This window comes from Ceratotherium simum, chromosome 24, assembly GCF_057802395.1.
Source record: "Ceratotherium simum simum isolate JZ-2026a chromosome 24, ASM5780239v1, whole genome shotgun sequence".
Lineage (NCBI taxonomy): Eukaryota > Metazoa > Chordata > Mammalia > Perissodactyla > Rhinocerotidae > Ceratotherium > Ceratotherium simum.
In genome coordinates, this window is record NC_141923.1 from 36023900 (window position 1) to 36036392 (window position 12493).

General features: G+C 34.8%; 1 protein-coding gene across 5 annotated transcripts in view; it reads right to left on the reverse strand.

Annotated features, from left to right (window-relative positions):
• The window catches only part of GPHN (gephyrin), a 642551-nt gene that overhangs the window by 226850 nt on the left and 403208 nt on the right, over window positions 1-12493 (reverse strand). For all 5 annotated transcript variants that reach the window (XM_004426256.2, XM_004426255.2, XM_087448348.1 and 2 more), the window contains one exon: window positions 5170-5304. In XM_004426256.2, coding sequence (XP_004426313.1) covers window positions 5170-5304 — 135 coding nt within the window. The remainder of the gene's footprint in view (window positions 1-5169; window positions 5305-12493) is intronic.

Below are 12493 nucleotides of genomic sequence, written 5' to 3' on the forward strand. Positions count from 1 at the left end.
CCTATAGAGAAGTTATAATTCTGCACTTTATTTGAATGCAAGATTAGACATTAGTGTATTAAATGAACACACCCTTCATACAAAGATATTTCAATATTCTTTTTAATCATTTTATAAACTTTGGTACAATTAGATGACAGTGCTTATATTTCCTTCCTAAGAGAAAAAAAATCGCTCGCTGGTTAATCTGGGCACAAAATTCTATTCTAAGCTTTAAGGTACAAGGGTGTATGTGACAACAGAATATATTTATTTATTTATTTTTTTAAGTCAAACTTTAGATGCTTAGGGAATAAAAGAATAATTGAATCGGTCTTTAAAAAATTCTCTATTTTTTTTTTTTTGTGAGGAAGATCAGCCCTGTGCTAACATCTGCCAATCCTCCCCCTTTTTTTTTCTTTGCTGAGGAAGACTGGCCCTGGGCTAACACCTGTGCCCATCTTCCTCCACTTTATATGGAACGCCGCCACAGTATGGCTTGCCAAGCAGTGCGTCGGTGCGTGCCCAGGGTCCGAACCGGCAAACCCAGGGCTGCCGCGGTGGAGTGTGCGTACTTAACTGCTTGCGCCACCAGGCCAGCCCCTGGAAAAATCTCTATTTTAATAACATCAATAGGGAATGGAAAAGTGATTGAAAGTTCAGATTTTTTTTTTATTTTTTGCTCTCGTCATTATTCTCTACCTCAAGCCTCTTAATTTCTAATAGAGATGCTGCTGCCTTTCATAATTGAAAACCAGCACTCATTTCAGTCGTGAATCATGCTAACTTTAAAATAGAATTTATCTGTTATAAAATTATTCTTTTAGCATTTTTGTGAGACTATCACCACTTAAGAACTTAAGTCTTCTAGATGTTGCCTGCCCTTATTTAAATAGAATCCACATACTATTTGACCTTTAGGGCTTATGCAATATTTTACTTAGGGCAATGAAAGGCTAAAATCTCAAGTTTGTTGTTAAAAGACAGTTCACTGTGTCATAAAGCAAGAGGAATGAAAATCTTTCTTCATTTCAGTCAGATTTCATTAAAAGGAAATATCTGACGTAAAAGAGAAATGACTTTTTTCCCATATACAATAAAATATTACATCAGTTCAGCAAATAAATATTTGCTGGCGATAATTCCATTCTATGAAGAATTGGTTAGAAAAGATAATATATGGTTGTCTTCATTAGACTATGATGAGTGTACCAAAAAGGAAATCCAAACTTAGTATATTTTATAGATCTTGATCTTACTATAGCTAGAGAATCTTAATCTTAAATGATCAAAGCACAATCTAGGATATTACAATGCAATGAACATAAAATGTGAATCCAAAATAATGTTTAATATTATAGTTGTTGACCTAAGATAACTGGATGCACATATGCAAATGGACAGGAAGTGTTTCAGCTTAAAGACTACCCAGTGATAAAAAGCTACAGAGGGAAAGGTTGGAACTGTTAGTTTTGAATCATAACTTGGTTATTTAACCCTTTTGTGTTCTCACAAAGACTAGGTTAAGTGCTTCTGATGGTTATCCCCAGAGTATTCTGTACTTCTGCTGACAAATCGTAGCACGTTATTATACTTTATTATAATTTGTAGTTGCCTGTTTTGTCTGTTTGTAAAGGCAAGACTAACGTCTACTTGCTCATCACTGCTTTCCCAGCAGCAGGTAAAGACTTACTTAATAAATTAGCAAACACTGTTGGGGAGGCAAAGATTACTAGTTTCATCATACACATGAAGCTCTAAAAAGCTGAGCAACTTGCTTAATGTAGTGTGGTTATTAAGTAGAGAAGCCAGCATTTGAATCCAGCTCTTCTATTATCAAGTCAAATGCTCTTTCTAGGGCTGATCATTCAAGACTGTATTGTATTTCTGATATAAAGAAAATATATTTGCACATGTATTTCCACCTATGACAGACTGCATGCCTAATCTGAAACATAGAAGGGAGATTTCTATGGGGTTGGGCCAATGTGTACACTAATGTGTACTAAATTATAAATACTGCTACCAAGATAGAGTAACAATAGCAATGTCAAACTCAACTTGTATTCTAATTTTGTGCTGGATATCATTCCTGGGATGTCTCATACATATCTCAGATTGAACACATTCAAAACCAAAACGCATTAACTCTCCTTTCTTTTACCCTCAAAACTCGCTTCTCTTTTATTCCTTAATATACTCAAAAACATCATCATTTACCCATATCTCAAATTAGAAACCAGACTTTTTTTTATTTCTTCTCTGCCCTAAATTTTTATGCTACAAAATTAAAATAAATAATTCACCCAGAACAGATTTAAGTGCTAAAACCGATGGCCTTGAAATTCGACTCAGTAGGCAAAGGCAAAAAAAATTCATTATTTAAAATTAAAAAAACCCCTGATATCTGAAATTGGATTTTGAAGTCACTGAATTAGACTATTCATGTACTAATGAGGTTTTAGTCTGAGAGTTCTTGATTGGTGAGAACTGCCCTGTAACAACTGCTTTAAAGTGGTCATTATTGCTGAATATAATTCTCAAAACCTGCACCCAGCACAAAAGCTTTTGCTTTGCTTTTATTCATTCTTCGTGTCCCTGGTGAAATGTTACTCCTTTGAGAGGCCTTCTCTGACCATCTTATCTAAGTGAGGTTTCCCTCCTATTATTTTTTATCACTAAAACTCTTTCATTTTGGCTTAGCATAATGACTAAATAAATTATAATTTATAATTACTAGATTATTGTGAAATTATAATTATTAGTATTTATGTTTATCTACCTATTTATTTTAATATACCATCGACTAAACTATAAATTCCATGAGGGCAGAGATTATATCTGTCACTGATATAAAAGCACATATAAGAGCATACAGTTTAGGGGCCGGCATGGTGGTATAATGGTTAGGTTCATGCATTCCACTTCAGCAGCCCGGAGAGTTCACTGGTTCGGATCCTGGGCGCAGACCCAACTCACTACTCATCAAGTCATGCCGAGGCAGTGTCCCATATAGAAAAACTAGAAGGACCTACAACTAGGATATATAACTATGTACTGGGGCTTTGGGGAGAAAAAAGACAAAAAGAGGAAGATTGGCAACAGATGTTAGCTGAGGGCCAATCTTCTAAAAAAAAAAAAAAAAAGCATACAGTTTAGATTCAATTAAGCAGTCTTATAATTTGAGGTTTTTAATAGAAAGATTAACTTGATTTTCTTTACTCCTTAAAAAAATCAATACTCAAACTAGTTTTTTATTATATTAGTATTCTGATTCAGCCTTAAATGTTTAATTTTAAAATTAGATCAAAGTAATAATTTTATCTTTGAGGTATACATTCTAGTGCTGGTAAAAATTACCTAAAAGGAATAGAATTTTATTCCTAGATAAAAATACAGAAAAAATTCCTAGAAAAAAAGACATTCACATACACTGCTTTATTTGAATTAATTGTCAGTTTGAACATCTAAGTGTTAACTAAGGAAAAAATATCAAGACAAGCCACTTGCTCTCCCAAAGTTTTCCAATAAGCAAATTAACTTAATAAATGTTAACATTTTTATCTTTAGGATTTCACTTTAGTAAATTTAGAAATATCAAGTGATTTTTAAAATTGTATTTAGTATTCCTTTTGTAATTAAAATGTAATCACAAAGTTTTAAAAAGGCTAAAGAAATACTATGTATAATTAAATTTAGCTTAAAATATTTATGTTCACAGTAAATTATTATGGAAAAAAAAATACTGTGTCTTGGATAGTTCTGTATTTCCAATATTTAGGTCTTAATATTAGTGAATGACTAAACATTTATACTGGACTATCTTTTAGATTTAATTATTTCTCAGACTTTATAAACAAGTACAGCTTGTACAGTTGGAATTTAATGCAAACAATAAATTAGTTTGTTTAAAAAATTTTAAAGACATGGATGAAAATCTTCTATCCAATTCAAGTCTTGAGAACGCCCTGTTTTCATTCAGTTACAGATGTAGCTGACTGGCCTAAATGGCAGTGACATTCATTTTATATCTAGAATGTTCTTAGTTTTTCTTTATTGAAGATTTAGGAACAATTTTTTTAAACTATAAAATTAACATCAGGTATTTCTGACACAAGTCTAAAAACAATGATAGACAACAGTAACACTCTGAAGACTTTGCTGAGAAGGTTGTACCATGGAATGTAAAAGCAACTGCATTACATACATCAAGAATTGCTTGCGATCATTTCTAATTAAATCTAATTATAACATTCATAAAACTCATAGAAAACTTGGAATTGAGGAAGATCAGTTGTATAAGTCCTTACATTTGATGACAGAGAAAAAGCTACAGTTTGAAAAATTACCTGCAGATCCCTAGAATAAATTAAGTGTATAGCCTGATAGCTACCACTATATCCTATTAAATAAGGAATGTTACTGTTAACCTTTTGATGCCAGTATTGGATCTATCACATAGAAAACTTAAAAGCACCAACAGTAACATAACCAGGGAAGGGACATTGCAAAAGAAAGCAGTCAGAGCCATAATTAAATTTGCTACTTAATTTATCATATACATGAAGATGTGAGGCAGCAAATAAACGTCTAATCCTTTTTTCCCCCCAAACATGATTCAACACTTGGGAAAAATTATAAAAAATAAATACTAAGATAATTCCTTCTTCCTGCAAAGGTTGGCATTAAAACTTTCTTTCTAATCATTTTAGATTTGTTTCCAAATATTAGGCAGCAACATTCCAAGTTGAATATGTTTGAAAAAATTTGGAATGATACTAGAGCAGGGAGCTACCCCAGCCTGGACAAGTTAAAAAAAAATCCCTTTAGTAACATTATTTCATTGTGTTAATTTTGCTGTTTATTGGCCAGAAACATATTCATCCTCTGCATAAACAAATAACTTCACAGTATGCTAAAAAATAGGAGGTATACAACAAAGAAACAGGAGCTACAGAATATGATACCCATAGCTGTGATGTAGGAGTAGACATTTTACATGAAATTTCTGCTGTCCTACTGTTGATCTAATGAGACACTTTGTGAAACAGTAGGTGATAACAATATTACAGTGCATTCATTGTATTATCTTGCATGCAATCCAACCCTGAGAAACAGAGGGAAATATTGGTTAGTTTTCCCAGATTTACATAGCTGAGCAGGCTTAAGGTGCCAAAGAACTGTACTTACTTTTGGTGTTGGGCAGGAAGCTGTAGAAAGGCGAGACGTAGCCTGAGCACGAGGTGATTCTGAAGGAGTAGTGCTGAGGGAGGCTGTGTCTCGTGGGAGCACCTGAACGCCACGAGAAATGATGGAGTCTGGAATCTGAACAAGGGGAACAAGCATGGTTTAACATTCTGAAAATACTGACAACATGTAAAATCAATACCCACAAGTAACTTCTTTTTTGGCATTATTTGCTGCTCAGCTCTTACATATTTGGTCTCACTGTTAGGTATAAATGCACCCAACAATTTGGGATAGAATAGAAACCTTCAGATTTAAAATATTATTTCACAAAAGGCCAAATAATATTTCACAAAAGTTTTATGCGAGGCAGTACAGCATTGTGGTTAGGGGTAAAGTGTTTGGCATTCATGTACTGGCTCTGCCATTTAATAGTTATTTAATTCCTAGGTATTTTCCATTTTACTTGCAGATTCATTCTCTACCCTTCTTCACTCTCTGCTCCAAGATGACCTGTATAGATAGAATCAACAGGCTATTTTGTTCACTCTGGTTTCCAGTTGGGTTCAGCCAGTGGGAGGCACTGTCAGGAAACCAAAGGGCTGGAGGAGAGTAAGGTCTGGTATTTATTCTCCTGGCTCCTCTACCAGGTTACCATAGGTTGCCTAAGATCACAGACCCTGTCAGATGACCCTTGCTTACAGCTCTTTTCTGGATTCCAATAGCAGCTCCCTCTCTTTGCCCCGTTAGGACTGGAGTATTAATAATTAATTCCCACTATTACTAGTCCCAGGGCACTGCATTATGCCTTGCTGCTTTCTATAAAATCAGCCCAAACCTTTGTAAACACCACAGTCCCTTATTAAACTCTCCTCAATTATCCATATAAGTATGCTATGACTTCTGCTGGGACAGTGATGAATATATTTTTTTAATTGCCATTTCCTTCATCTAAAAAATGAAGATAATGATAGCATCTACCTCACTGGATTACTGCTGAGGGTTAAATAAGATAATATATATAATTACCTAGCACTTCCAAGCAGTAAATACTTAAAATGTTGGCTATTATTATTCTTTTATTATACCTATCAACATGGTGAAGACTGATGTAATTGAGTAGCACCATTCCAAAAATATACAAATATAAGGACAAATAATGTGGATTATTGATTTTTAAAATTATTAACATTTATGTGAATTATAAGATTTATTATTTTAGACTATGCATAATTTAGTTTATGTTCTGGGATAGTACCAATGGGTGTAGGTCTTCTAATCTCAAAAGGAGAACTTGACCACTTTCAAGTTTTGTGCACAAGAGGGGAAATACACATGATAAAAGAATAAGCAATTAACATTCAATCAACAAATATCACTTACTGTGTGAAAAAAAGAAAGCAGCAGCCAGACTTTGTGACTAGAAAGGTGCTCCTGATCTTATGCATCATTTATTTCCCACAAAGGACATAATACTATTTCCATAGAAGCTCTTTTATTTAGTTTCCATACGAACGTCCTCAATACTAATGGTACTGCCACCATTTCAGGGCTTGACAAATTATGTGATTTATCAACAATATCTCCATAACAAGGATGAAAAGCAATGGGAATTCTGAGAAGAAAAATGGCCCCATCAAAAACATTGAGTATTTGAGTATTAAATTGTGATAAATATTTCAAAGAAATGGAGGTAGACAGGCTAATTTAGAAGAGCTATAAACTGCCACCGTCTAATACAAAGGGCCATCTATTGGAAAGAAGGTCAATTGCCTCTATTATACTTGACATGATACCATATTCCTCTCCTTCACTGCAATTACCAAACTTATACTACATTTATATATGTGATAGTTTGAACAATGTCTATCTCCCATACTAGAATGCATTGTCATGATGCTGGAACCCTGTTTTTGCCACCAGTACCTAACGAAGCACCTGCACAAAGTAGCAGGTATGTGTGATACCTATATTTCCAGATATACACACATACACGTGTACATATACTACACATCTCTCTCTCTGTGTATGAATGTAAACAAAACAGTAGGATATTTTTAAAAAATTATTTTATTAGGGTCATATTGGCTTATAACATTGTGTAAATTTCAGGTGTACATTACATATCAGTTTTGGTATAAACTGCATTGTGTTCACTACCAATAGTCTAGTTTTTATCCATCACCATAAATATGTGCTCCTTTACCACTTTTGCTCTCTCCCCACCCCCTTCCCTTCTGGTAACCACTAATCTGTTCTCCTTATCTATGTGTTTGTTTGTTTACTGCCCACATATGAGTGAAATCATATGGTATTTGTCTTTCTCTGTCTGACTTAATTTGCTTAGCATAATATCCTCAAGGTCCATCCATGTTGTCACAAATGGATGACTTTGTCTTCTTTTACAGCTGAGTAGTATTCCATTGTATATATACACAACATCTTCTTTATCCATTCATCCATTGATGGGCACTTGGGTTGCTTCCACGTTTTGGTTATTGTGAATAATGCTGCAATGAACATAGGGGTGCATACATCTTTTTGAGTTATGGTGATTTCAAGTTCTTTGGATAAATACCCAGTAGTGGAATAGCTGGATCATATGGTATTTCTATTTTTAACTTTTTGAGAAATCTCCATACTATTTTCCATAGTGGCTGCGCTAGTTTGCATTCCCACTAGGAGTGTATGAGTGTTCCCTTTTCTCCACATCCTCTCCAACACTTGTTATTTCTGTCCTGTTAATTATGGCCGTTATTAAGCGTGTGAGGTGATATCTCACTGTGCTTTTGATTTGCATTTCCCTAATAATTAGTGACATTGAATACCTTTTCATGTGGCTATTGGCCACCTGTACAGCTTCTTTGGAAAAATGTATGTTCGTATCCTCTGCCCATTTTTGGACCAGGTTGGTCATTTTTTTGTTGCTGAGTTGCATGAGTTCTTTACTTATGGAAACTTGGAAACTAACCCCTCGTCAGATCTACGATTTGCAAATATTTTCTCCCAGTTGGTGGGCTGTCTTTTCATTTTGTTGATGGCTTCCTTTACCTTGCAGAAGCTTTTTAGTTTGATGTAGTCTCATTTGTTTATTTTTTCTTACATTTCCCTTGCCTGAGGAGACATGGTATTTGAAAGGATGCTGCTAAGACCCATGTCAAAGAGCATACTGCCTATATTTTGTTCTAGGAGTTTTACGGTTTTAGGTCTTACATTCAAGTCTTTAATCCATTTTGAGTTAATTTTTGTATATGGTGTGAGATAATGGTTTACTTTCATTCTTTTGCATGTGGCTGTCCAGTTTCCCCAACACTATTTATTGCAGAGACTTTCCCTTCTCCATTGTATGTTCTTGGCTCCTTTGTTTGTGACTAGCTGTCCGTAGATATGTGGTTTTATTTCTGGGATCTCAATTTTTTTCCATTGATCTATATGTCTGTTTTTCTGCCAATACCATGGTGTTTTGACTACAATAGCTTTGTAGTATATTTTGATGTCAGGGAGTGTGATACCTCAAACTTTGTTCTTTTTTTCTCACGAGTGCTTTGGCTATTCGGGATCTTTTGCTATTCCACATAAATTTTAGGACTCTTTGTCCTATATCCTTGAAGAATGTCATTGGGATTCTGATTGGGATCGTACTGAATCTGTAGACTGCTTTAGGTGATATGGACATTTTATCTATGTTATATTCTTCCAATCCATGAGTATGGACTGTCTTTCCATTTCTTTATGTCTTCTTTGATTTCTTTCAATAACGTTTTGTTGTTTTCAGTGTATAGATCTTTCACCTCCTTGGTTAAATTTATTCCTACGTATTTTATTCTTTTCGTTGTGATTATAAATGAGATTGTATTCTTGATTTCTCTTTCTACTAGTCCATTATTAGTGTATAGAAACGCAACTGATTTTTGTATGTTGCTTTTGTACCCTGCAACTTTACTGCACTTGTTGATTATTTATGGTAGTTGTTGGTGGATTCTTTAGAGTTTTCTATATATAAAATCACGTCATTTGCAAATAGTGACAGTTTTACTTTTTCCTTTCCAGTTTAGATCCCTTTTATTTCTGTTTCTTGCCTAATGCTCTTGCTAAAACTTCTAGTACTATGTTAAATAAGAGTGGCAAGAGTGGGCATCCTTGTCTTCCTCCTGTTTTCAGAGGAATAGCTTTCAGTTTTTCACCTTAGTCTGATGTAAGTTGTGATTTTGTCATATATGGCCTTTACTATGTTGAGGTATTTTCCATCTATACCCATTTTATTCAGTGTTTTTATCATAAATGGATGTTAGATCTTGTCAAATGCTTTCTCTGCATCTATTGAGATGATCATGTGATTTTTATCCTTCATTTTCTTAATGTGGTATATCACATTAATTGATCTGCGGATGTTGAACCATCCCTGCATCCCTGGAATAGATCCCACTTGACAGTGGTGTACGATCCTTTTAATGTATTGCTGTATTCGATTTGCTGATATTTTGTTGAGGACTTTTGCATCTATGTTCATCAGCAATACTGGCCTGTAATTTTCCCTTTTTGTGGCATCCTTTCTGGTTTTGGTATCAGGGTAATATTGGCCTTGCAAAATGAGTTAGGAAGTGTCCCATCCTCTTCAATTTTTTGGAAGAGTTTGAGAATAGGTATAAAATCTTCTTTGAATGTTCAGTAGAATTCACCAGAGAAGTCGTTTGTTCCCAAGCTTTTGTTTTGGGGGGAATTTTTTATTACTGTTTCAATCTCTTTACTTGCGATTGGTCTATTCAGATTCTCTATTTCTTCTTGATTCAGTTTTGGGAGGTTGTATGAGTCTGAGAATTTATCCATTTCTTCTAGGTTATCCAATTTGTTGGCATACAGCTTTTCATAGAATTCTCTTATAATCCTTTTTATTTCTGTGATGTCAGTTGTAAATTCTCCTCTTTCATTTCTGATTTTATTTATTTGAGTCTTCTTTTTTTTTAGTGAGTGTGGCCAAAGGTTTGTCAATTTTGTTTATTTTCTCAAAGAACCAGCTCTTAGTTTCACTGATCCTTTCTACTGCTTTTTAAGTCTCTATTTCATTTATTTCTGCTCTGAGTTCTATCATTTCCTTCCCTTTACTGACTTGGGGCTTTGTTCTTTTTCTAATTCTTTTAGGTATAGTGTAAGACCGTTTATTTGAGATTTTCCTTGTTTCTTGAGATAGGCCTGTATTACTATAAACCTCCCTCATAGTACCGCTTTTGCTGCATCCCATTAGTTTTGGTATGTTGGCTTTTCATTTTCATTTACCTCCAGGTATTTTTTGATCTCTCCTTTGATTTCTTCATTGATACAACAGTTGTTCCATAGCATATGGTTTAGTTTCCATATATTTGTGACTTGTCCAGCTTTTTTCTTTTAGTTGATTTCTAGTTTCATACCACTGTGGACGGAAAAGATGCTGGATATGATTTCAATCTTCTTAAATTTATTGAGGCTTGCTTTGTTTGTCAACATATGGTCTATCTTTGAGAATGTTCTGGGAACACCTGAGGAGAATGTGTATCCTGCTGTTTTTGGATGGAATGCTCTGTATATATCTATTAAGTCCACCTGATCAAATGTTTTATTTAAGGCCACTGTTTTCTTGTTGACTTTCTGTCTGGATGATCTGTCCATCGATGTAAGTGGGGTGTTAAGATGCCCTACTATTATTGTGTTGCTATCAATTTCTCCCTTTAGATTTGTTAATAGTTGCTTTATATTCTTTGGTGCTTCTGTGTTCAGTGCATACATATTAATAAGTGTTTATGTCTTCTTGGTGGAATGTCCTTTTTATCATTATAAAGTTTCCATCTTTTTCTCTTGTTATCTCTTTTGTCTTGAAGTCTGTTTTGTCTGATATAAGTATAGATACATCAGCTTTCTTTTGCTTACCATTTGCTTGGAATATCATCTTCCATCCCTTCACTCTGAGCCTATGTTTGTCTTTAGAGCTGAGATGTGTTCCTGGAAGTAGCATATTGTTGGGTCTTGTTTTTTAATCCATCCAGCCACTCTGAGTCTTTTGATTGGTGAATTCAATTGATTTACATTTAGAGTGATTATTGATATCTGAAGGCTTAATACTGCCACTTTATCTTTTGTTTTCTGGATGCTCTATATTTCTGTTGTTTCGTTTTCCTTGTATTTCTGTTTGCCATTTCAGCTTGGGGGTTTTCTATGATGTTTTTCTCTTTATTTATGATTTATGACTCTGCTTTGATTTTTTGTTTTGTGGTTACCATAAGGTTTGTGTAAAAGAACTCATAGATGAGACAGTCCTTTTTCTGGTAGCTTCTTATCTCCACTAGCCTATGCAGGTTCTGTCTTTTTTCTCTTCCTCTTCTATGTTATTGTCATAAATTATTCTCTTTTGTGTTGAGATTCTGACCAAATTGAAGTGGTTATAGTTATTTTTGATGCTTTCTTTCCCTTTATCCTTTATGGTATAATTCTGTTTGAGCCTGAAATTTTCTAATTCTATTTATCTCCTTGATAAAGGAGATATAAAGCTGCAATTTTCTAATTCTATTTATTTTTATTATTATTTTTTTTTTGTGAGGAAGATTGGCCCTGAGCTAACATCCATGCCAATCCTCGTCTTTTTTCTGAGGAAGACGGGCCCTCAGGTAACATCTGTGCCCATCTTCCTTCACTTTATGTCGGATGCCGCCACAGCATGGCCTGACAAGCAGTGCATCGGTGCACGCCCCGGATCCGAAACCGGGTTGCCAGCAGCGGAGCGCACACACTTAACTGCTACGCCACAGGGCCGGCCCCTCTAATTCTATTTATCTCCTTGCTCAAAGCTTTGGAAACCTCTGCCTTTTTGTTTTAGGTAGGAGGGCTCCTTTAAACATTTCTTATAAGGCAGGCTTAGTGGTGATGAATTCCCTCAGCATTTGTTTGCCTGGGAAAGCTTTTATTTCTCCAGCATATCTGAAGGATAATTTCGCTGGATAGAGTATTCCTGGGTGGTAGTTTTTATCTTTCAGCATTTTGAATATATCATTCCACTCTCTCCTAGCCTGTGGGGTTTCTGCTGAGAAATCCACTTGAAGCCTGAAGGGGGTTCCTTTATAGGTTATTTCCTTCTCGCTTGCTGCCCTTAATATTTTTTCTTTGTCATTGACTTTTGACAGTTTTAATATTACATGCCCTGGAGAAAGTGTTTTTGCATTGAGGTAATTAGGAGTTCTATTAGCTTCATGTACTTGCATGTCTAGTTCCTTTCCCATGTTTGGGAAGTTCTCCGGTATTATTTCTTTGAATAAGCTCCCTGCTCCTTTCTCCCTCTCTTCTCTTTCTGGGATACCTATAA